The sequence below is a fragment of the Salmo salar genome, chromosome 21 (genome assembly GCF_965601325.2).
Source record: "Salmo salar chromosome 21, fSalSal1, whole genome shotgun sequence".
Lineage (NCBI taxonomy): Eukaryota > Metazoa > Chordata > Actinopteri > Salmoniformes > Salmonidae > Salmo > Salmo salar.
In genome coordinates, this window is record NC_138311.1 from 18,458,122 (window position 1) to 18,484,276 (window position 26,155).

Sequence of the window (26,155 nt, forward strand, 5' to 3'; positions counted from 1 at the left end):
AAAATTGGAGATGGAAGCCTTTTGTAAACCAACATTGCACCAACACATTAAAAAGTTGGGCAATCTACTACAGAAATATATATACATACATATGACTGATTTCTAATATTAGGTCAATATAAGTCAAATCCACAATTTATTTTACTAGGCAAGTCAGTTAAGAACAAATTCTTAATTACAGTGACGGCCTACCCCGGACGACGATGGGCCAATTGTGCGCCGCTCTATGCGACTCCCAATTACGGCCGGATGTGATAACCAGGGACGCATCTTGCACTGAGATGCAGTGTCTTAGACCGCCGCGCCACTCGGGAGCCCACTATCTAGGAACATTGAAGAACAAACCCCTCATGTAAAAATGTTTCACTTAGTCATTGGAAATGATCCTTGCATGGCAGTAAATACGTCTGCCCCAATGGCCTTTTCCTACTATTTTGGTCCAATCAGCTTCCCGCTCTACCAGACGTTGTGGGGGCGACCAATCAGATTGCCAGGCTCGCCTGTCTGCGAATAACTTCTACCCAAACCGGACAGGATTTTGTCTGCATGTATGTTTTATTAGAAACTTTACCGATAAAAATGTGACACAGCAAACTAATAGAAATACGCTGTGTTGTGTTAACGTGAGTATAGTATACACAAATCGAAACATTGCATCCGCATATTTTCCAGAAAGGGTGTTTCGCTGGATGTAGGCTATGCACTGCTGGCGGCCAGATGTCGAATTATCCGGCGTTTCCTACATTTTACCGGGATGGTCATTTTACAGGCTTGAAATTCCATTGTAAAAGAGTAGTTTGGAATAGACAAGGGACCAAAGCATTTTCACAAGAACCGAGTCGCAGAAATATGTTGCGTAAAGTGCTTTCGTTATTTGTGTTGTGCTGTCTGGGGCTGATGGAACAGACACCTTCCGTGGCTTCAACCGGCGCGGTGCCCAGTGCTACAAGAACTTTGGTATGGGGTTCTGGACTCGAAGCAAATATTGTCCTTCCAGCTCGTTTCTTTTACATACAGACTGTGGACAGCTCGGGGAGAAAGTAAGTATGTCGCTATTCTTCAAGGAAGCCTACCAGACGATACAAAGCGGCTAGCTAGCTGCCGATGGCATGGCCAGTGGACACAATGTAGCAGTGGAATCGTAAAACCACACGTGAATTATGATAGAAAGTGCAGATAAAGTAGAACTGGACGCTTACATCACTGAACACATTTAATGACTGTGTTTCCCAAGGGTTGGAGATAGATAGTATTCGGGGATAACACTCATTGAACACATCGTTGTGGCACCTCTGCCTCTGGGGGAGTTTCCTCCTCCACAGTTGTCATTGTTGTTTTGGGTGTTTACTCACGAGGTTCACTTTTGGCCTACATAATTGTAACCGACAGTCATTTAACAGTTTTAAATGCATATATCACCTGGAGTTTAAACTACAGATAGGCCTGTAGTGCCTTCAGAAAGTATTCACACCCCTTGACCTTTTCCCCCATTTGTTGTTGCAGCCTGGATTCGATTTAGATTATTTATTTTTTTGTTACTGGCCTACACACAATACCCCATAATGTCGAAGTGGAATTATGTTTACAAATGATTTATTGAGTGAATAAGTATTCAACCCCATTGTTATGGCAAGCCTAAATAAGTTCATGAGTTACAAGTCACAGAAGTTGCAGGGACACACCCTGTGTGCAATAATAGTGTTAAACATGATTTTTTTCTGACAACCTGATCTCTGTACCCCACACATACAATTATCTGTAAGTCGAGCAATGAATTTCAAACACAGATTCAACCACAAAGACCAGGGAGGTTTTCCAATGCCTCGCAAATAAAGGCACCTATTTGTAGATGGGTTAAAAATAAAAAAGCAGACATTGAATATCCCTTTGACCATGGTGAAATTATTCATTACACTTCGGATGGTGTATCAATACACCCAGTCACTACAAAGTTAGCGGCATCCTTCCAAACTCAGTTGCTGGAGAGGAAGGAAACTGCTCAGGGATTTCAACTTGAGGCCAATGGTGATGTTAAAGTTTAATGGCTGGGGAAACTGAGGATGGATCGACAACATTAGTTACTCCACAATATTAAGTGAACAGAAGGAAACCTGTACAGAATAAAAATATTCCAAAACATGCATCCTGTTTGCAACAAAGTAATACTGCAAAGAATGTGGCAAAGCAATTAACTTTTTGTCCTGAATACAAAGTGTTATGTTTGGGGAAAATACAACACATTACTGAGTACCATTCTCCATATTTTCAAGCATAGTGGTGGCTGCATCATATTATGGGTATGCTTGTAATTGTTAAGGACTGGGGAGTTTTTCAGGATAAAAAATGATCGGAATGGAGCTAAGCACCCGCAAAATCCTAGAGGAAAACCTGGTTTAGTCTGCTTTCCATCAGAAACTGAGAGATAAATTCACCTTTCAGCAAGACAATAACCTTAAACAAGGCCAAATCTTAAATAGAATTGCATACCAAGAAGACAGTGAATGTTCAATGAGTGTCAGAATTAGAGTTTTGACTTAAATCTGCTTGAAAATCTATGGCAAGACGTGAAAGTGGTTGTCTAGCAATGATCAACAACCAATTTAACAGAACCTGAATGTTTTTAAAGAATAATTGGCAAATATTGCACAATCCAAATGTGAAAAGCTGTTAGACTTACCCAGAAAGACTCACAGCTGTAATCACCGCCAAAGAGGATTCTAACATGTATTGACTTAGGAAGTGAAATTCTTATCTAATCAAGATATATTAGTGTTTTATTTTTTATGATTTCTTTTTTTAAATGTTAGATTTTTTTTCTTTTTCACATTGACATTAGAGTATTTTGTGTAGATCATTGACAATTAAATACATTTTAATCCAACTTTAACAACAAAATGTGGAAAAAGTCAAGGGGTGTGAGTACTTTTCTGAAGGCGCTGCAATCAGATTTGTTGACACTATTGTGATCATATGATGACCATCAGCTCAGCCAAATATAATCTGCTCAGCTCATAGGCCTACATGTTGTTTCCCTCGTGCTTGTATATGTCGCTGTGTACGCCATTCAGTTTCACATCATCCCCCGGAGAGAACACATTCGAGGTGAAGATCGTGTCCCCAGTGGAACAGTTCACTAGAATCTGGGTGCAGGTTCTAGATCGCAGAGATGGCTCCTTTCTGGTGCGGTACAGGATGTATGCCAGCTACACAGACCTACACATCCACATACTGCTCAATGACAAGCACGTCGCGAAGTCCCCATTCATTCTGAAAGGTAAACCAACTAACTCACTCTTTCTGTCTCCCTTTCTCTTCATCTCTCTTTCTCTACCTCACTCTCTCGTTCTCTCTGTCTTTGTCAATTCAATTCAAAAGGCTTCATTGGGATGGAAAGTGTTACCACATACAGTGCATTCGGAAAATATTCAGACCCCTTCCCTTTTTCTACAGTTTGTTACGTCAACAATCTACACACAATACCCCATAATGACAAAGCGAAAACAGGTTTTTAGAAATTTTAGCAAATGTATTAAAACCAAAAAAACATACCTTATTTACATAAGTATTCAGACCCTTTGATATGGGACTCGAAATTGAGCTCAGGTGCATCCTGTTTCCATTGATCATCCTTGAGATGATTCTACAACTTGATTTGAGTCCACCTGTGGTCAATTTAATTGATTGGACATGATTTGGAAAGACACACACCTGTCTATATAAGGTCCCACAGTTGACAGTGCATGTCAGACCAAAAACCAAGGTATGAGGTCGAAGGGATTGTCCGTAGAGCTCCGAGACAGGATTGTGTCGAGGCACAGATTTGGGCACGGGTACTAAAATATTTCTGCAAGGTCCCCAAGAACACAGTGGCCTCCATCCTTCCTTCTTAAATGGAAGAAGTTTGGAACCACCAAGACTCTTCCTAGAACTGGCTGTCCGGCCAAACTGAGCAATCGGGGAAGAAGGGCCTTGGTCAGAGAGGTGACCAAGAACCCAATGGTCACTTTGACAGAGCTCCAGAGTTCCTAGGTGGAGATGGGAGAACCTTCCAGAAGGACAACCATCTCTGCATCACTCCACCAATCAGGCCTTTATGGTAGAGTGGCCAGACGGAAGCCACTCCTCAGTTAAAGGCACGACAGCCCGCTTGCAGTTTGCCAAAAGGCACCTAAAGGACTCTGACCATGAGAAACAAGATTCTCTGGTCTGATTAAACCAAGATTGAACTCTTTAGCCTGAATGCCAAGCATCACGTCTGGAGGAAACCTGGCACCATCCTTACAGTGACGCATGGTGGTGGCAGCATCGTGTTGTGGGGATGTTTTTCAGAGGCAGGGACTGGCTAGACTAATCAGGATCGAGGGAAAGATGAACGGAGCAAAGTACAGAGTTCCTTGATGAAAACCTGCTCCAGAGCGCTCAGGACCTCAGACTGGGGCGAAGGTTCATCTTACAACAGGACAATGACCCTAAGCACACAGCCAAGACAACGCAGGAGTGGCTTCGGGACAAGTCTCTGAATATTCTTGAGTGGGTCAGACGGAGCCCGGACTTGAACCCGATGGAACATCTCTGGAGAGACCTGAAAATAGCTGTGCAGCGACGTTCCCAATCCAACCTGACAGAGCTTGACAGGATCTGCAGAGAAGAATGGGAGAAACTCCCCAAATACAGGTGTGCCAAGTAGAGGTCGACCGATTAATTGGAATGGCCGATTTAATTAGGGCCGATTTCAAGTTTTCATAACAATCGGTAATCCGCATTTTTGGACACCGATTATGGCCGATTACATTGCACTCCACGAGGAGACTGCGTGGCAGGCTGACTACCTGTTATGCGATTGCAGCAAGGAGCCAAGGTAAGGTGCTAGCTAGCATTAAACTTATGAAAAACAATCAATATTAACATAATCACTAGTTAACTACACATGGTTGATGATATTACTAGTTTATCTACAGTGAGGGAAAAAAGTATTTGATCCCCTGCTGATTTTGTACGTTTGCATACTGACAAAGAAATGATCAGTCTATAATTTTAATGCTAGGTTTATTTGAACAGTGAGAGACAGAATAACAACAAAAGAATCCAGAAAAACACATGTCAAAAATGTTATAAATTGATTTGCATTTTAATGAGGGAAATAAGTATTTGACCCCTCTGCAAAACATGGCTTAGTACTTGGTGGCAAAACCCTTGTTGGCAATCACAGAGGTCAGATGTTTCTTGTAGTTGGCCACCAGGTTTGCACACATCTCAGGAGGGATTTTGTCCCACTCCTTCCTCTTTGCAGATCTTCTCCAAGTCATTAGGGTTTCGAGGCTGACGTTTGGCATCTCGAACCTTCAGCTCCCTCCACAGATTTTCTATGGGATTACGGTCTGGAAACTGGCTAGCCCACTCCAGGACCTTAATGTGCTTCTTCTTGAGCCACTCCTTTGTTGCCTTGGCTGTGTGTTTTGGGTCATTGTCATGCTGGAATACCCATACACGACCCATTTTCAATGCCCTGGCTGAGGGAAGGAGGTTCTCACCCAAGATTTGACGGTACATGGCCCCGTCCATTGTCCCTTTGATGCGGTGAAGTTGTCCTGTCCCCTTTGCAGAAAAACACCCCCAAAGCATAATGTTTCCACCTCCATGTTTGACGGTGGGGATGGTGTTCTTGGGGTCATAGGCAGCATTCCTCCTCCTCCAAACACGGCGAGTTGGGTTGATGCCAAAGAGCTCCATTTTGGTCTCATCTGACCACAACACTTTCACCCAGTTGTCCTCTGAATCATTCAGATGTTCATTGGCAAACTTCAGATGGGCATGTATATGTGCTTTCTTGAGCAGGGGGACCTTGCGGGCGCTGCAGGATTTCAGTCCTTCACGGCGTAGTGTGTTACCAATTTGTTTTCTTGGTGACTATGGTCCCAGCTGCCTTGAGATCATTGACAAGATCCTCCCGTGTAGTTCTGGGCTGATTCCTCACTGTACTCATGATCATTGCACCTCCACGAGTTGAGATCTTGCATGGAGCCCCAGGCTGAGGGAGATTGACAGTTCTTTTGTGTTTCTTCCATTTGCGAATAATCGCACCAACTGTTGTCACCTTCTCACCAAGCTGCTTGGCGATGGTCTTGTAGCCCATTCCAGCCTTGTGTAGGTCTACAATCTTGTCTCTGACATCCTAGGAGAGCTCTTTGGTCTTGGCCATTGTGGAGAGTTTGTAATCTGAATGATTGATTGCTTCTGTGGACAGGTGTCTTTTATACAGGTAACAAGCTGAGATTAGGAGCACTCCCTTTAAGATTGTGCTCCTAATTTCAGCTCGTTACCTGTATAAAAGACACCTGGGAGCCAGAAATCTTTCTGATTGAGAGGGGGTCAAATACTTATTTCCCTCATTAAAATGCAAATCAATTTCTAACATTTTTGACATGCGTTTTTCTGGATTTTTTTGTTGTTGTTATTCTGTGTCTCACTGTTCAAATAAACCTACCACTAAAATTATAGACTGATCCTTTTTTTTTCAGTGGGCAAACGTACAAAATCAGCAGGGGATCAAATACTTTTTTCCCTCACTGTAGCTTGTCCTGCGTTGCATATTATCGATGCAGTGCCTGTTAATTTTTCATTGAATCACAACCTACTTAGCAAAAACGGCTGATTTAACAAGCGCATTCGCGAAAGAAGCACTGTTGTTGCACCAATGTGCACCTAACCATAAACATCAATGCCTTTCTTAAAATCAATACTCAAGTATATATTCTTAAACCTGCATATTTAGTTAATATTGCCTGCTAACATTGATTTTATTTTAACTAGGGAAATTGTATCACTTCTCTTGCGTTCTGTGCAAGCAGAGTCAGGGTATATGCAGCATTTTGGGCCGCCTGGCTCGTTGCGAACTGTGTGAAGACCATTTCTTCCTAACGAAGAACGTAAATTAATTTGCTAGAATTGTACATAATTATGACATAACATTGAAGGTTGTGCAATGTAACAGCAATATTTAGACTTAGGGATGCCACCCGTTCGATAAAATACGGAACGGTTCCGTATTTCACTGAAAGAATAAACGTTTTGTTTTCGAAATGATAGTTTCCGGATTTGACCATATTAATGACCTAAGGCTCGTATTTCTGTGTGTTATTATATTATAATTAAGTCTATGATTTGATAGAGCAGTCTGACTGAGCGGTGGTAGGCAGCAGCAGGCTCGTAAGCATTCATTAAAACAGCACTTTCCTGCATTTGCCAGCAGCTCTTCGCTGTGCTTCAAGCATTGCGCTGTTTATGACTTCAAGCCGATCAACTCCTGAGATTAAGCTGGCAATTCTAAAGTGCCTATAAGGACATCCAATAGTCAAAGGTATATGAAATACAAATGGTATAGAGAGAAATAGTTTTATAATTCCTATAATAACTACAACTTAACTTCTTACCTGGGAATATTGAAGACTCATGTTAAAAGGAACCACCAGCTTTCATATGTTCTGAGCAAGGAACTTAAACGTTAGCTTTTTTACATGGCACATATTGCACTTTACTTTCTTCTCCAACACTTTGTTTTTGCATTATTTAAACCAAATTGAACATATTTCATTATTTATTTGAGACTAAATTGATTTTATTGATGATGTATTATATTAAGTTAAAATAAGTGTTCATTCAGTATTGTTGTCATTGTGTGTGTATATATATATATATATATATATATATATATCTGCCGATTTAATCGGTATCGGCTTTTTTTTGGTCCTCCAATAATTGGTATCGGCGTTAAATCATAATCGGTCGACCTCTAGTGCCAAGCCCCATACCCAAGAAGACTTCAGGCTGTAATCGCTGCCAAAGGTGCTTCAAAAAAGTACTGAGTAAAGGTTCTGAATACTTATGTAAATTTGATATTTCATTATTTATTTATATATACATTTGCAAAAATGTCTAAACCTGTTTTTTCTTTGTCATTGTGGGGTATTGTTTGTAGATAGATGAGGGGAAAAAACATTTACATTTATTTTAGAATAAGGCTGTAAAAAGCAAACATATAGACATATCAAATCAATGATGACACAGATAATAATAGGAACAATTGTAATAACAATTATCAGGACAAATATAGTAGTAAATGAATGAGGACAATATTTACTTGGTGAGAAAGACACAGGTAGCAATGTTATTGTCCTGGTTGTTTGTTCCACATGCTGTCCCTCCGCGTGTGGCGGGAAGCTACATTTGTTTTGAAACTTAGTGGCAAGAAAAACCCTTTGGAAACCCTTTGGAATTACCTGGATATCTGCATAAATTGGTCATCAAATTTGATCTGATCTTCATCTAAGTCACAACAATAGACAAACATAGTATGCTTAAACTTATAACACACAAATTGTATTTTTCATGTCTATATTGAATATATAATTTAAACATTCAGTGTAGGTTGTAAAAAGTATGTGAACCCCTATGGTAATGACTTCTCCCAAAGCTAATTGGAGTCAGGTCAGGAGTCAGCTAACCTGGAGTCCAATCAATGAAATGAGATTGGAGATGTTGGTTAGAGCTGCCTTGCCCTATAAAAAAACACTCCGAAAATTTGAGTTTCTCTGGAACATGCTAACATCTCTGTTGACGAGTCTATGATACGTAAAACACTAAACAAGAATGGTGTTCATGGGAGGACACCACGGAAGAAGCCACTGCTGTCTAAAAAAAACATGGCTGCACGTGTGAAGTTAGCAAATGTATACCTGGATGTCAACGCTACTGGCAAAATATTCTGTGGGCAGATGAAACTACAGTTGAGTTGTTTGGAAGGAACACAACACTATGTGTGGAGAAAAAAAAGGCACAGCACACCAACATCAAAACCTCATCCCAACTGTAAAGTTTGGTGGAGGGAGAGTCATGTTTTGTGGCTGGTTTGCTGCCTCAGGGCCTGGACAGCTTGCTATCATCGCGGAAAAATTCCCAAGTTTATCAAGACATTTTGCAGGAGAATGTTAGGTTTATCTGTCCGCCAATTGAAGCTCATCAGAAGTTTGACCCAACAGGACAACGATCCAAAACACAGAAGTAAATCATCAACAGAATAGCTTCAACAGAAGAAAATACGCCTTCTGGAGTGGCCCAGTCAGAGTCCTGACCTCAACCCGATTGAGATGCTGTGGCATGACCTCGAGAGTGCAGTTCACACCAGACATCCCAAGAATATTGCTGAACTGAAACAGTTTTGTAAAGAGCAATGGTCCAAAATTCCTCCTGACCGTTGTGCAGGTCTGCTCCGCAACTACAGAAAACGTTTGGTTAAGGTTATTGCTGGCGGTCCACCAGTTATTAAATCCCAGGGTTCACATACTTTTCCCACCCTGCACTGTGAATGTTTACACGGTGTGTTCAATAAAGACATGAAAACATATAATTGTTTGTGTTATTAGTTTAAGCAGACTTTCTATTGTTGTGACCTAGATGAAGATCAGATCAAATTTTATGACCAATTTGTGCAGAAATCTAGGTATTTCCAAAGGTTTCACATACTTTTTCTTTCCACTGTATATGGCACAGAGGGGTTTTTTCTCCCAATAGATTTATCTTTTCTGTTTTTGTTTCAAAACCTTTTATTTGTTTTCATTTTGGGGAAGAAAATTGCCTGGAAGTCTGCATAGTTCTCGCAGTGTAGGAGAAAGTAGAGCTCTGTCTCGACCTCCTCTCTGAGGGCGGAGTGAGCACAGCCTGTCCTCTGTGGGTAGCCAGATCTACCTGCGACAGCTGGTTTCTATGGCCAGGCTGTGCTCAATGAGTCTGTACAAAGCCAGTGTTTTTCTCAGATAGTCTGCCACCGTGTACTGTCAGGTTTTAGAGCCAAATATCATTTAAGTTAGATATTTTGTGGTATATTTTCCCAATAAGGTGATATACTTAGCCTTCACTAGTTTTTGTAATGATTATAACATTTGGTGGCTCTTTCAATATTAATCAGAAGAGGGAATTGCTCTGCATGCGTGGTTTGCTGTTTCTCTGTCCTCTGAGGATGTTCTTACAGAATTCCGCATGCAGGGTTTGTCGATGCTTTGTAAGCCGACCCCACGCTTCACTGCCATATAATGCAATTGGTTCTATTATTGAATCTAATATTTCCCAATTGTAATTGGTATGTCTAATTTTTATAGATTTGTTTTAATGGCATAGAAAGCCCTCCTTGCTTTGTCTCTCACTTCATTCACGGCCAGGTTGAAGTTTCCTGTGGAGCTCATTTTTGTTGTTGTCCCAAGTAGGTGTGTTTGTGTGTAGGAGTGGAGCCCAGTTAAAAAAGTAGATGGCTTTCCCTGACATCTGGACCTTTTCTGGAATATCATAAGAGTGACTGTCAGTGCCCAGGTCTGACTGAACTGTTGCAGATGATCTACTTGCTGCTGTAGTTCCTATTTTCTGGATGACTGCACTACCAGATCATCTGCATAAAGGAGGAATGTTTTTTTTCCTTCTTCTGTGTTAAGCATGAGACTGGGGGCTGTTGATTGCTCAAGTGTTTTTGGCAAATGAATTTATATAAATAATAAGTAGGCAAGTTGTTTCTGTGTTTTACTCCACGCCCTTGGGAAAATAAATGTGTGTTTATCTCACATTTTGACTGCACGTTTTGTTGCTTGTGTACATTGATTTGATGACATGGGTTTTTCCACCTACCACTTTCAATACATTTTATTAAAATGCCTTCATGCTAAATTTAATCAAATAGTTTTTGGAAATCTACAAAAACATTGTTTTAGTTTTGCATGTTTATCAGTTAGGGTGTGTAGGGTATAAATATGGTCTGATGTTCAATCATTTGGTAGGAATCCAATGGAACTTTTGCTCAGGACATCTTGTTGACTGAGAGAGTGCAGTAATCAGCTGTTCATGATGGCGCAGAATATTTCCCCCGGGTTGCAGTTGGCGCAAATGCCACGACAATTGTTTGGGTCAAATTTGAAATAGAATTGGTGTTATTAGTCCTTGGTTCCAGACACCAGAGAAACTGTATTTCTCTCTGTGAGACACTACTGCATCTATAATGCTTCATGAGGGTCATCTAAACTTTCTATGCTCCCTTCTCCACCCCCTCTCTTTAGGTCCAGTGTACCATGATGGTTGTGACTGTCCCCAGCCCAGTGGTTCTGTGTGGAAGGAGGACATGCAGTGCCCTGTGTCCTTCCCCCAAATAGAGCAGGACCTTGCCCTGTTCCCCAGGGTGGACCCAGACCGCAACGCCCTGGAGGTGCCCCAGCGTTTCGGACAGAGACAGAGCCTCTGCCACTACACAGTCAAAGACAACAAGGTATATGGTAGACCAGGACCCATGTTCAAAAAGCATACCCGAGTGCTGATCTAGAGTCAGGTCCCCCCCCCCCCCCCTCCATATAATTGTATTCATTTTGATTCTAAAAAGCTAAACTGGTCAAATATCATCACTCGTATTTCTGAGACTTTTTGTGAATATGGGACCAGGTGGCGTGGCCATTTCCAGTCATAAAAATGGACTTATTGTAAAGGTTGAAGACACCTGAGTCCCATTTTTATTAGACACCTGTACCGTGTTGAACAACCAGGTAGTATTGTTAAGCCCCCCCCCCCCCCCAATAATTCTGGAAGACCGCGAATCATGGTACCTGTAATCATACTATTACATACAAACAGGTGTCAGTCAAAATGTTGTAAAATTGAATCCGACTATACAGTTGTCAGTTGAAATGTAGATTTGAATCCCACTATACTTCAAAAGCTGGGATTTGATACATCTCTAACACCCACTAACTGGATATGCTTCATCTCTTGCTTGAACCGTATTCCATACCCAAACTACAATAGGCATGTTCTGGATATATCCCCTTTTCTTGTTTCCTCACACAATGCTGCATAAACACCGCAATCCAGTGTGAGTGTGTGTCACTCCAGTGACGTCACACTGCCCTGGTAAGCGGTGGCGGTAGGCTTTATGCAGTGAGGTTGTGGTGAGCTGCAAGAGGTCAGCAGCAGTTCCCACTCACTTCTGTGGTCATCTGGAATTACACACTAGCTCAGTTGATTCTACATCTACATAAATGTGAGCTTCCCAAGAGATGTTGATTCCACCACTGTTATGATTACAGCCAGTATTAACAATGTAATCAGAATTTTTTTCTAACTTTTATCATGAGCAATTTCTGTCCATCCAGGGCTGCTGCACTGCAGCTTGACCATGTGCTCGTCTGAACTGTGTGCGACGCGTGCTGTCTGCGGGAGGGTTGAGAATTAGAGCGGGAGACAATTTTCCATTTGTTTGCTGTAACACATGGACGATAAAGTTAATATTCTATTCTATATTTCCACCCTGAGGTCTACATTAAGACACTAGGGGAGCATGTGGGATTCAGGATCTTCATGGATGCCTTCCTCCTCTCGCTAACCAGAAAGGTGAGTTCTTGAAAATGAAGTTAAAGGACCATGTGGAGTTGATGAACATCAACAGCTTGCGCTAACTGTCTTGCTGACCTTATCTAGTTAGCTCATTTTATTTGTTTCCGTTATATTTTTTTTTTTTTTTGCTACACCATATTCACAAGATTAGCTGGATTGGAGCTGGATTTTTCATACGCTTTGATTTAGGGAAAACTACCACAGATGGAAACCACTGGCCTATCGTTGACTTCGCCATCTCTTGTTATCTCAAGTTTTGGCATCTTCCGTAAATTGTAGCCCCGAGTCCGCCATAGATATAGTTAAAAAGGAATAAGATGAAGCTCCTGTAATATCGATAACTATTGAAAGATCGCCCATATGTGTTTTTCTACAGTGGCAAGAAAAAGTATGTGAACCCTTTGGAATGATCTGGATTTCTGTATAAATTGGCCATAAAATTGGATCTGATCATCTAAGTCACAACAACGGACAAACACAGTGTGCTTCAACTAATAACACACTAATTATTGTATTTGTCTTGTCTATATTGAATACATCATTTTAAACATTCACAGTGTAGGCTGGGAAAAGTATGTGAACCCCTAGGCTAATGACTTCTCTAAAAGCTAATTGGAGTCAGGTCAGGAGTCAGCTAACCTGGAGTCCAATCAATGAAACGAGATTGGAGATGTTGGTTAGAGCTGCCTTGCCCTATAAAAAAACACTCACAAAATTTGAGTTTGCTATTCACAAGAAGCATTGTCTGATGTGAACCATGCCTCAAACAAAAAATATCTCAGAAGACCCTAGATTAAGAATTGTTGACTTGCATAAAGCTGGAAAGAGTTACAAAAGTATCTCTAAAAGCCTTGATGTTCATCAGTCCACGGTAAGACAAATTGTCTATAAATGGAGAAAGTTCAGCACTGTTGCAACTCTCCTTATGAATGGTCGTCCTGCAATGACTGCAAGAGCACAGTGCAGAATGCTCAATGAGGTTAACAAGAATCCTAGAGTGTCAGCTAAAGACTTACAGAGATCTCTGGAACATGCTAACGTCTCTGTTGGCGAGTCTATGATACGTAAAACACTAAACAAGAATGGTGTTCATGGGAGGACACCACGGGAAGAAGCCACTGCTGTCCAAAAAAAACATGGCTGCACGTCTGAAGTTCACAAAAGAGCACCTGGATGTTCTACCGCGCTACTGGCAAAATATTCTGTGGACAGATGAAACTACAGGTGAGTTGTTTGGAAGGAACACACAACACTGTGGAGAAAAAAAGGCACAGCACACCAACATCAAAACCTCATCCCAACTGTAAAGTATGGTGGAGGGAGCATCATGGTTTGGGGCTGCTTTGCTGCTTCAGGGCCTGGACAGCTTGCTATCATCGGCAGAAAAATTAATTCCCAAGTTTATCAAGACATTTTGCAGGAGAATGTTAGGTTTATCTGTCCCCCAATTGAAGCTCATCAGAAGTTTGGTGATGCAACAGGACAACGACCCAAAACACAAAGTAAATCAACAACAGAATGGCTTCAACAAAAGAAAATACGCCTTCTGGAGTGGCCCAGTCAGAGTCCAGACCTCAACCCGATTGAGATGCTGTGGCATGACCTCGAGAGCAGTTCACACCAGACATCCCAAGAATATTGCTGAACTGAAATAGTTCTGTAAAGAGGAATTGTCCAAAATTCCTCCTGACCGTTCTGCAAGTCTGATACGCAACTACAGAAAATGTTTGGTTAAGGTTATTGCTGCCAAAGGAGGGTCAACCAGTTATTAAATCCAAGGGTTCACATACTTTTCCCACCCTGCACTGTGAATGTTTACACAGTGTATTCAATAAAGACATGAAAACATATAATTGTTTGTTTGTTATTAGTTTAAGCAGACTGTGACTAACTATCATACTTTGACTAAAACGATGACATCTTGACTTAAATCGTTGTGCAACATCATGGGGTAAGCTCTGGCCATCTTTCAGCTCCGAAAAGTGGATTTCTATTGGTGTGGGCGTTTTTAACATTCATGACCATTTACTTTGGAATAGGAAGTCCTTGTTGAGCCACTATTGAAAGACAAAGGCCCGTTAAAGGCTGATCGGAAATGGAGGTTTCGCTTGCCCCTATCAGATTCCTTCACATCCGCAATCACCGACGTGGTGGGAGATAATGGAAGGTGTTGGGGTTGATTCTAGGGTTATTTGTCCCCGTGGCCACTAGATGGCACTGTGGACTCATGAAGATCACAGCCTAGGGCATTTCTGTAAAGAATATATGTCAACTTCATTTATAAAGGCTGTGTTATTTATCAGGGTATACTGGGGGGTGAATTTAGATGCAGAGATGTTTATTTTTTAAAGAGGTTGTGTAGAACAGAGCAGAAGACATTTCCGTTGTTCGCTGCAACATGGACAATAATGTTATGTTTTGTAGGCAACGTATATTCTAAGCCCAGTATCTTCTCTCTCGCTCGTCCTGCTCTGTCTCTCTCTTCTCCTCTCTCTCCTTCTGTCTTCTCTGTCTCTATCTCTCTCGCTGTGCGGTCAGGTAGTGATGTATGTTCTAAGCCCAGTGTCTCCTCTCTCGCTCCCTGTGCGGTCAGGTGCGGGTCCCAGATCTAGAGTTCTTTGTGAACCTGGGGGACTGGCCCCTGGAGAAGAGGAGGCCCTCAGAGAGGCTCCACCCCATCTTCTCCTGGTGCGGCTCCAATGACACCCGCGACATCGTTATGCCAACCTATGACCTCACCGAGTCGGTCCTGGAGACCATGGGAAGGCAAGCACCACTGTTGCTCTCCTCATTTATCTCTGTGTGTCATCCATTATACACAGGTGCAAGTGATGCTACAGCCAAAATATTTTGTTTTTCAGAATGTACTATTATGATAGTGTATTTGATCCGAAGGGAAATGTGCGCTGGACAAATAATATAATCCAAAATAGAATAATGGGGCCCACACACTCAACTGGTTAGTGACAGCATTTTAAGAACATTATCTTTATCAGGTCTGTGTGCTAGCGAATTGTGTCTGTTGTTTCTCTTCCGATGAGCAGAGTGAGTTTGGACATGATGTCGGTCCAGGCCAATACAGGGCCTCCGTGGAGGGAGAAGAACGCCACAGCGTTCTGGAGGGGGCGGGACAGTCGCAAGGAGCGCCTGGAGCTGGTGAAGCTGGCCAGGGCTCACCCCGACATGGTGGATGCAGCCTTTACCAACTTCTTCTTCTTCAAACACGATGAGAGCCTCTACGGACCGCTGGTCAAACACGTCTCCTTCTTTGACTTCTTCAAGGTGAGATGGATGTGGTGTAGGCAGAAAAAGTATCCAGTCTCTGCAGATGAGACAGACTCACTCCCAGGCTAGGTGTATCATCAATTAGACACCTCGCTGCTTTGGGGTAGGTAATGATAAAGTTTGGGTTGATTTCTGGTGTTATCATATTTGGCAATATATTTAATTTATAAGTCCATAATTAGAAAATGTACACGTTGATAATTTTTACTATTTTAGCGGTGACATTTGACTACATTTTATTTAATGGGGCAGATAATTGCTTGTAAAACAAAAAGAACAAGGGACGAGACTTGTAAAAATGAGAACGGTTTGGAGGAGACTTTATGCCAGAGATAAAAAGTAGATTTTAATAGTTCATTTTACAAGACAATATGCACATGGCAACGCATGAAAACGAGAGGCCAGTAAAGTGCTTTCCAGTCATAAAGCCAACAAATAAAAACATTGCAGCCTGCAGGTAGAAAATATTCTGATTTAAAATAAATATCCTATTAATCACATTGGCTACTCATGGCCTGTCTGCAAGGAACTAGAAACATTGTATAAACTATTAACTTGGGTCCAGCCTGAAGCTTAAACTAGCAAACTTGCAACATTGTATGTAATATTCTGGGCCCTCGGTTTCCCAAGCCAGTGAGCTCGGAAACAGAACAGATGTTGTGTATTTTTCACAAGGTATAAGAGCTCATCAGGTAAACCTATTTTATGATGTTTCCTCTGGATCAGAGCATGACATTTTTCCCTTTCGCGCTGAGTGGTTATTGAAAGAGCTGGAAAGATTTTTCAAATACATTGAGGAACTATTGTCATTCTCAATGGCTGTAAAACAGACTTTGTTTGCTTGCTGTTTGAGGTGAAGACATTACTTTGAGAAGTGCCTACATTTGCGCTCAGGCCAGGTAGCCTATAGGCCTACTTCCATGCATAATCAGGTATGCGTCTTTCCTTACGCCTCGATCACACCGATAGTATATTTGCACAAAATGTGACGCAGCATCATCTGGATATGTGTGCAACAAAAGTTCAACGTTCACCTTCTGCTACCATTTCTGTCAAGCCGTCTACACATAGTTTGACGCGTATGTTCGATAAATCCAACGTATGCACCACACAGAACGCACTGCAACTGCCTCTGCAACTCAATGCTGCGAGGCAAACGCAGCGTTCCATTGGAAATGAATGTACTTCTGGTGTACCAAAATGCAATGCTGTCGGTGTGATCGAGGCATTACTCAACATTGACAGTTGCGCTCCAAACAAAAGACTGACTAAATTGTCAAAACTTGTAAGTGGAATGAAATTTACCAAAACTAACAGTCAAGGAAAACATTTCACACAATTAAGTTATGAAGCAATGAATGTGCAGGAGAGAACACATTCTGGAGAGAGATTTAGCACTGTGCCATCCACGTGGCTCCGCGATGGATTACTCTCATCCTCTGCAATGGATTAGTTCACTGAGATGGGCGCGACAGGTATCAGAGGGGTATCTCGTGTGCCATAAAAAAACAAATATATATTTGCTACTGCTTGCCAAAAAAAACTACTTGGTCAACTAACAGCCTATTGACCAAACAATTGACCAGTCGACTAATTGGGGTCAACACTACTGGACTTCATTTAAAATGGAGATTCTCCATTGAGTTTGCTTTTTAGTCCAGGACTAGGCTTATTCTGTATCAGGTTAACCAATCCCTTGAATCCCACAGGAAATAGGTCAGGAACAAGCATATACACCCCAGAAGATTTTATTTGAAAATGGAACTGAACAGTCTCACCACCCCACCTCTATCTCCTCTGACAGTACAAGTACCAGATCAACATAGATGGCACGGTGGCAGCCTACAGACTGCCCTACCTGCTGGCTGGGGACAGTGTGGTGCTGAAGCAGGACTCTGGTTACTATGAACACTTCTACAGCCAGCTCAGACCCTGGGAACACTACATCCCCATCAGAGCAGACCTGGCTGACCTGCAGGACAAGATCCATTGGGCCCGTGAGCAAGATGAGGAGGTGATGAGGATGATTGATGAATACGCTGTTGGATTTGTAATGCACTTCAAAGTTTCAAATATATTGGGGGAACATACAGTATGTAGGCACACATTTTTTCCCATTCTGTTCAAAAGCTCAGTATGATCTCGCTCTTCCAGGCAAGAAAAATCGCAGTTGCTGGTCAACAATTTGCCCGAAATCATCTGATGGGGGACAGTATATTCTGTTACTACTACAAACTCTTCCAGGTAACATTTCACTTTACACTACGACTACATTTATTTAACTCTACATACTGTATACAGTCAAGATTCAGACATGCACACTTGAAATTAGAGCTGTATTTAATAAGTAAGTGAAGAGTGTGCCTTTGTGGAGAAACTTGAGAACCTGGATAACCGACGGTAGTAGGTATAGATAGGGCTGTGGCGGTAGGGCATTTTTGTCAGCTGGTGATTGTCAAGCAAATAACTGCCGGTCTCACGGTAATTGGCCGTTGATTAACGTAAACACGTTTGGCATCTCCTGGCTTCCACACACTGATGCAGACCTTTGGAACATCTACATTTTAAAAAGTCTAATAAATCCATGTAATATCGCCTACACCATCACAATAAACCCATTTATTTATTTTAGACAGGTCTAAAGAAACATGACATGAAGAAAATGTAGTATTTCAGAAGGACAGAATAGCATTGTCTGAGTTGTCCTTATGTTAGGTCCTGATCTGGCTATGCCATATGGCTGTGGGCTGCACTAGTTCATTTAGCAGACTAGATTTGCGTAGAGTTCCATGGCATTATTTTATGTTATTTGATAGTATGAAGAATATAATTGAACATAGCTGAATAAAATGGAAAGAATATTTTCAACAAATGATTTGAGGGAGTGCACATGAGCTGTTAACAAAGAAACAGGTACTCGTATATGCTTCATTTAGAGTTATTTATGTAATTTTAGTTGTGATACAAATGTTGGGCTATATGTTTAGATTTTTATACATTCTAAGGCTGCATGATGCGACTCAAATGATGATTTGACCAAAGTTTTTTTGGCGCGGGCTTTACACACTATATCAGTCTCTCATTCACAATTTAACAAGCACTTGATAATGCCTCTATTTCCCAATGGCATCCCCTTTGTGTGGCCGTAATGCCCCTTAAAACAATCCATGCCTTTTGCGGCCAGTGACCGTGCCCTTGGGCTGAATATAATAATTATAATTCCCTTATCCCGACTGCGTGCTCCGAAGCACCTCTCACTCACATGGCTCTCCGTCATGTGATCGGGTCTTTCTCACAGGCTACAAGTGAAGACAGACACTTCATGGATGCAACTGCGCGCATCCTTATCCAATTTCGAGGCGCATATTGAAGATCTTGGAAGAACTGTTCACACTTACTTTTTGTCACCCAATAAAATGAGTAGGCCTAATTAAGCTGGGCATCATTCACAAGTGATATGCTAATATTGTCACCCATCAGACTATCCTTGATTTAATCTAGTCTTTACTAGATAATATGTGTGAAATTTGTTTTCATTTAGAATGTACCATTATCATGCACCTGTGACGAAACAGGGCAGGGAAAAAAAGACATGTAATCTATGCACTTAAATAGCGAATGAGGACACTTTTCCCATGGTTCATTTCCATGCCAGCCAGATAGGCTATACTCCTGTTGTAAAGAGAAGCAATGTGCTTAATATTAGGAAAGTTGAGAAATAAATATCGTAAGCCTATAGAAAGCTGATGGGATCCTCCTCCTTTTAATAGAGGCCATCACTCTGTTTTCTCAGGAAATTGCATAGCCTATAGAAATGTTACGCAACATGAGCTCATGGGCTCTCATGAAGTGTTTGATTAGATTTTCGATTTCATTTGCATTGTAGGCTATGTGACCATTAGCAGCATTAGAGTTTGGAGAAGCCAAATTACTGTGACTTAACTGTCACATGGAATTTGACTGGCGTCATGACTCGTGACCGCCGGTGGGGCTGTAATACGGTCACCGTAACAGCCCTAGGTACACACACTTGTTGCATTGTTGGTTTTAAAGAACTAGATGTTGAATGTGTGCCTAGTGTTTCATGCACCCTTGTTATCATCATCATCATCAGCTTGCGTATCTCATCTCTTATCTTCCCATCTCTACCGCTCACTTTTATACCCACACTTCAAGGACAGTAGTTACTCGTACAGAGGCCAGGTATTCCTAGGTCGGGCTACTCCTCAGCTGTGACACTGACACGTCAGGGCTCAACCCTCAACTTTCACCTTGGCTAGGGCAGAATAGAAGGGCCCACCTATTGGAATGACACTTGGGTGGGTGACCCCCCGGCTAGAATAGGGCGTCATTGAACCATTCCATGGTACGCCTCCAAAGAGTGAATTTAATTCAGAGTATTGAGTTCAAGTTAACATCATGATAACCAAGCTTCCCATGCATGTGTCTGGGTCGTCACGGTAAAGAACTGTGTCTGGCTGACAAGGAAGAGATTTTTTGCCACTGGATCTCGTTTTGTGACTTGTGTGTCTTTGCACTGTCAACAGTGAGGTTTTGCATGCTCAGTTCAGACCCTACACGTGTTGCTGTTTTATAATGGTGGTATATGCTGACCTTGAAGAAGCAGTGGAGTCCCTTTTAAGCATGTGTACCTTCAACAATTTCTTTGGCTCTGGTTGTTTTTCAATGTGGTTTTACATGTTCCTCAATTTGGATTGCTTCTAATGTTACTATCCTCCCTCCCAGCCCTTAGAAGAACATGTAATTATAATGTAGTAATGTCAGTCAAATGCAATACATGTTTATCAATGTCTATTTTATTCATGAGAATATACTTTTTGTATTTATTTTACTGACAACTATAGATAGCCTCGATGTACATTTTAGTCATTTAGCAGACACTCCTATCCAGAGCGACTTACAGTAGTGAGTGCATACGTTTTCTTACTCTTTCGTTCTGGTCCCCTGTGGGAATCAAACCCACAACCCTGGCGTTGCAAATTCTTCCAACTGAGCCATACAGATGGGAGATGTTTTTCCCTTTGCACTCTTTCAAACATAAAAAGTGTACCTGTGTGTTTCATCCAATGCCACATTTACAAACACATTTCTGAATCGGATGCGTGAAGAGCACTAACCCAAACCACCACCACCTGCCTCCAGCCTTGGTCCACTTCTGAGCCCACAGGTCAGGAGGGTCATGGGGCATCATGAAGAGCCATGGCCCCTCCCTGTGTTTTTTTTTCTGGGAAAGGAACACTGGCCCAGGGACATAATGGTGATGTGTCTCTCCCTGAAGTGCTTTATTGGAGCTCATAACCCAGCCGTTGCAGAAATGAATGTTTAAACGGACAACTTCCTGTCTTCACAAAAGATATCAGCCATAAAGACAGGTGTGTTTTATGAGGGATAGTGGTGGAGGTCAACAAAGTTGGGGCTACCTGTGTTCCTTGTTGGAAACCGAATGAATGTGCACATTTTACCTTCTCATCTTGCGTACATATTACATAACTGGATTAGGTCAATTTAAATCTAAGGCAGTTCATTCTGAAAGTGATTATAAATATTCTTTTTTTAAATAGATACTAAACTCAGGGGAAAAAAAGAAACGTCCTCTTACTGTCAACTGCGTTTATTTTCAGCAAACTTAACATGTGTAAATATTTGTATGAACATAAGATTCAACAACTGAGACAAACTGAACAACTTCCACAGACATGGGACTAACATAAATGGAATAATGTGTCCCTGAACAAAGGAGAGTCAAAAGTAACAGTCAGTATATGCATTAAGTACTGCAGTGCATTTCCTCCTCATGTACTGCATCAGATTTGCCAGTTCTTGCTGTGAGATATTACCCCACTCTTCCACCAAGGCACCTGCAAGTTCCTGGACATTTCTGGGGGGGAATGGCCCTAGCCCTCACACTCCGATCCAACAGGTCCCAGATGTGCTCAATGGGATTGCGATCCGGGCTCTTCGCTGGCCATGGCAGAACACTGACATTCCTGTCTTGCAGGAAATCGCTCACAGAACGAGCAGTATGGCTGGTAGCATTGTCATGCTGGAGGGTCATGTCAGAATGAGCCTGCAGGAATGGTACCACATGAGGGAGGAGGATGTCTTCCCTGTAACACAGCATTGAGATTGCTTGCAATGACGACAAACTCTGTCCGATGATGCTGTGACACACCGCCCCAGACCATGACGGACCCTCCACCTCCAAATCGATCCCGCTCCAGAGTACAGGCCTTGGTGTAACGCTCATTCCTTCGACGATATATATGCGAATCCGACCATCACCCCTGGTGAGACAGAACCGCAACTTGTCAGCGAAGAGCACTTTTTGCCAGTCCTGTCTGGTCCAGCGATGGTGGGTTTGTGCCAATAGGCGATGTTGTTGCCGGTGATGTCTGGTGAGGCCCTGCCTTACAACAGGCCTACAAGCCCTCAGTCCAGCCTCTCTCAGCCTATTGCGGACAGTATGAGCACTGATGGAGGGATTGTGCGTTCCTGGTGTAACTCGGGCAGTTGTTGTTGCCATCCTGTACCTGTCCCGCAGGTGTGATGTTCGGCTGTACCGATCCTGTGCAGGTGTTGTTACAGGTGGTCTGCCACTGCGAAGATGATCAGCTGTCCGTCCTGTCTCCCTGTAGCGCTGTCTTAGGCGCCTCACAGTACGGACATTGCAATTTATTGCCCTGGCCACATCTGCAGTCCTCATGCCTCCTTGCACGCAGATGAGCAGGGACCATGGACATCTTTCTTTTGGTGTTTTTCAGAGTCAGTAGAAAGGCCTCTTTAGTGTCCTAATTTTTCATAACTGTGACCTTAATTGCCTACCGTCTGTAAGCTGTTAGTGTCTTAACAACCGTTCCATAGGTGCATGTTCATTAATTGTTTATGGTTCATTGAACAAGCATGGGAAACAGTGTTTAAACCCTTTACAATGAAGATCTGTGAAGTTTAGATTTTTACGAATTATCTTTGAAAGACAGGGTCCTGAAAAAGGGACGTCACTTTTTTTGTTGAGTTTTTCTTTTCAGTTTATTGAAAACCAATGTCCTCCTTTCAATTATTGAACTGATATGCTTTCAATTCGAGTTGACCCCTACCCTGTTACATACATATGAATCTGAACGCGTAGTATGAAGTTGAACTTTTGTGTATCATTGTTTTGCTACTTGAATGACAGGATTGTGGGATAGGTTTTTTTCATCTCCAAAATAGCACTAATATTTCAACACCTGTGAGTTATGATGATAGGTAGTGAATGATGGGGCCATGACAAGGTGGTGTCATGACAAAGCGATATTTGTCAAAGTTTTCTTATTTTCATCATCTCTTTAATATATACACTACCATTCAAAAGTTTGGGGTCACTTAGAAATGTCCTTGTTTTTGAAAGAAGAGCACATTTTCTGTCCAATTTAAAATTACGTCTAATTGATCAGAAATACAGTGTAGACGTTGTAAATGACTATTGTAGCTGGAAATGGCAGATTTTGTTTTATGGAATATCTACATAGGCGTAAAGTGGCCCATTATCAGCAACCATCACGCCTGTGTTCCAATGGCACGTTGTGTTAGCTAATCCAAGTTAATCATTTTAAAAGGCTAATTGATCATTACAAAACCCTTTTGCAATTATGTTAGCACAGCTGAAAACTGTTGTGCTGATTTAAAGAAGCAATAAAACTGGCCTTCTTTAGACTAGTTGAGTATCTGGAGAATCAGCATTTGTGGGTTCGATTACAGGCTCAAAATGGCTAGAAACAAATAACTTTCTTCTGAAACTCGTCAGTCTATTCTTGTTCTGAGAAATGAAGGCTATTCCATGCGAGAAATTGCCAAGAAACTGAAGATCTCGTACAACTCCCTTCCCAGAACATTGGCCAGTCTGTGATATGGCTTTTTCTTTGCAACTCTACCTAGAAGGCCAGCATCCCAGATTCGCCTCTTCACTGTTGACTTTGAGACTGGTGTTTTGCAGGTACTATTTAATTAAGCTGCCAGTTGAGGACTTGTGAGGTGTCTGTTTTTCAAACTAGACACTAATGTACTTGTCCTCTTGCTCAGTTGTGCACCGGGGCCTCCCACTCTTTCTATTCTGGTTAGAGCCAGTTTGCGCTGTTCTGTGATGGGACTAGTACACAGCGTTGTACGAGATCTTCAGTTTCTTGGCAGTTTCTTGCATGGAATAGCCGTCATTTCTCAGAACAAGAATAGACTGACAAATTTAAGAAAAAAGTTATTCGTTTCTGGCCGTTTTGAGCCTGTAATTGAACCCACAAATGCTGATGCTCCAGATACTCAACTAGTCTAAAGAAGGCCAGTTTATATTGCTTCTTTAACCAGGACAACAGTTTTCAGCTGTGCTAACATAATTGCAAAATGGTTTTCTAATGATCAATTAGCCTTTTAAAATGATAAACCAGTATTATCTAACATAACGTGCCATTGGAACACAGGAGTGATGGTTGCTGATAATGGGCCTCTGTACGCCTATGCAGATATCACATAAAAAATCTGCCCTTTCCAGCTACAATAGTCATTTACAACATTAACAATGTCTACACTGTATTTCTGATCAATTTGATGTTATTTTAATGGACCAAAAATGTGTTCTTCTTTCAAAAACAAGGACATATCTAAGTGACCCCAAACTTTTGAATGGTAGTGTGTGTAATATATCATTGTTTTTTTTAAATCCCCATGTTTCTCTATTTCTGTTGACCAGGAGTATGCCAAGTTGCAGGTGACTGAGCCTAAGATCAGAGAGGGCATGGAACGGGTCGAGCAGCCCACTGATGACCTCTTCCCATGCTCCTGCCACAGGACACCACAGGTAAGCATCAAGACACAAGCTAATTTCTCTATTACAGCACATAGGGAGGAAAATGGAAGCAGGAATGTTTGCACAAGGGATTGCATCCTAGCTCTGATCCCACTGCAGTCAACCTTGAACTGGGCTATCAGTGTTTTGACAACAGGAGATTCTGATATAGGATAGAGCTGGGACTATAAACACAAAATTATTGGCAAATCACATTTTTATTTGTCACATGCTTCGTAGACAACCGGTGTAGACTGACAGTGAAATGCTCACTTATGGGTCCATTTCCAACAATGCAGAGTTAAAGATAAAACATAAATAGTGACACAAGGAATAAATACACAGTGAACATTGCTATATATAGGGAGTAGAAAATAACATACTGTATGTATAGGTAGGTGTAAAGTGACTATGCAACAGGTTAGATAATGGACAGTAGCAGCAGATGCAGCATATGTGGTGAGTATGAAAGTGTGTGTGGCGTCAGTATGCCTTGTGTGTGTGTGTGTGTGGGCGTATGTAGTGTGTGTTGGGTCGTGAGTGTGTGGGTAGAGTCAATTGTGTCTGCATAGAGTTAGTGCAAAAAAGGGTCAATGCAGGTAGTCTGGGTAGATGTTGGTTCCAGACATGGTGCATTGGTACCTCTTGTCATGCGGTAGTAGATCAGGAAAAAAATTAAGGAAAATCACGTTTTGACTGCACTGCTCCTGTAATATCATACACACATCGTCCTATTCTTCTGAATTGATCAATTCAGGCAATTTATCGCGATATAGACACTTGTCCGTATTGCCCAACTCTAATGCAGTATATGATAATTTGCCCCCTATGTCTACAATGCTAAAGGAATGTCCCTGCCAGTGTCTTTTTACAGGCTGCTGTCTGTCAAAGGTGACATGAAAACAGATCTTTGGCAAAGGGATATTCAATCAACTGATTGGATTCATATAATACGTTTGACAAAATGCATTTGCCACAGAGCTAAATGTTATCTTAGCCTATGCTAAATCCCCCTAAGCTGGTTTTATATCAGTCCAAACATATCATAAATGTTATGTTGCAAATAACACACTACTCTATCGATCTTTTTAAGTCTTTTTTTGTAATACACATGCGGATGGATCGAAGATTCCGAGGGAACAGATTCATTGAATTGGAAAAGCTTTATGGCATTGCATGGTTTTTATAACAGTTTTTTTTTTGACAAACGTATGACTTTTATGACACTAACATCAACCCTGCCCTGCATATGAAGTTTGACATTGATTTTTTTTTATGTTTGCTTTTCAGGTCAAGGATGAATTATGATTTGTCCGCTGTTCAATTATAAAACAATCACATTTTTATCTGATGTTTCTGTGCTGTAAAATGTTTTTTTTGGGGGGCCAAAATGTGAATTGTGGGCTTGTCAGTCACCCTAACCATACATGATTGTTAGTTTCCACATGTTTATAATAAATATTTTTTCATTGTATGTTAACACTTGTTGTGTTCTTTTCTTCCTTCGATATATGCACACACCATATCACAGGTTAAAGTTATACACAATAGAAGCATGTAAAGACAAACACACAGATGTTAGTTGATTATATGATAGACCCATTGTATTGTTTTCCT

The 26,155-nt window shown here is 41.6% G+C and overlaps 1 protein-coding gene across 1 annotated transcript; it reads left to right on the top strand.

Moving 5' to 3' along the window:
• The first annotated feature begins 478 nt into the window (after window positions 1-478).
• poglut2 (protein O-glucosyltransferase 2) lies at window positions 479-26,018 on the top strand. Its single transcript, XM_014163995.3, has 10 exons — window positions 479-1,040; window positions 3,069-3,274; window positions 11,094-11,299; window positions 12,337-12,414; window positions 15,011-15,183; window positions 15,462-15,699; window positions 17,507-17,716; window positions 17,857-17,946; window positions 24,443-24,550; window positions 25,829-26,018. The coding sequence occupies exons 1-10, from the start codon at window positions 718-720 to the stop codon at window positions 25,844-25,846; spliced, it is 1,650 nt and encodes a 549-aa protein (XP_014019470.3). The 5' UTR covers window positions 479-717; the 3' UTR covers window positions 25,847-26,018.
• Window positions 26,019-26,155: the final 137 nt, after the last annotated feature.

Excerpts from the sequence above, each read along its gene's own strand:
- poglut2 (XM_014163995.3), top strand. The coding sequence starts at position 718 with ATGTCGAATTATCCGGCGTTTCCTACATTTTACCGGGATGGTCATTTT. Across the intron at positions 15,184-15,461 it reads GTCCTGGAGACCATGGGAAG|AGTGAGTTTGGACATGATGT; the intron begins GCAAGCACCACT and ends TCCGATGAGCAG. Across the intron at positions 17,717-17,856 it reads CCCGTGAGCAAGATGAGGAG|GCAAGAAAAATCGCAGTTGC; the intron begins GTGATGAGGATG and ends TCGCTCTTCCAG.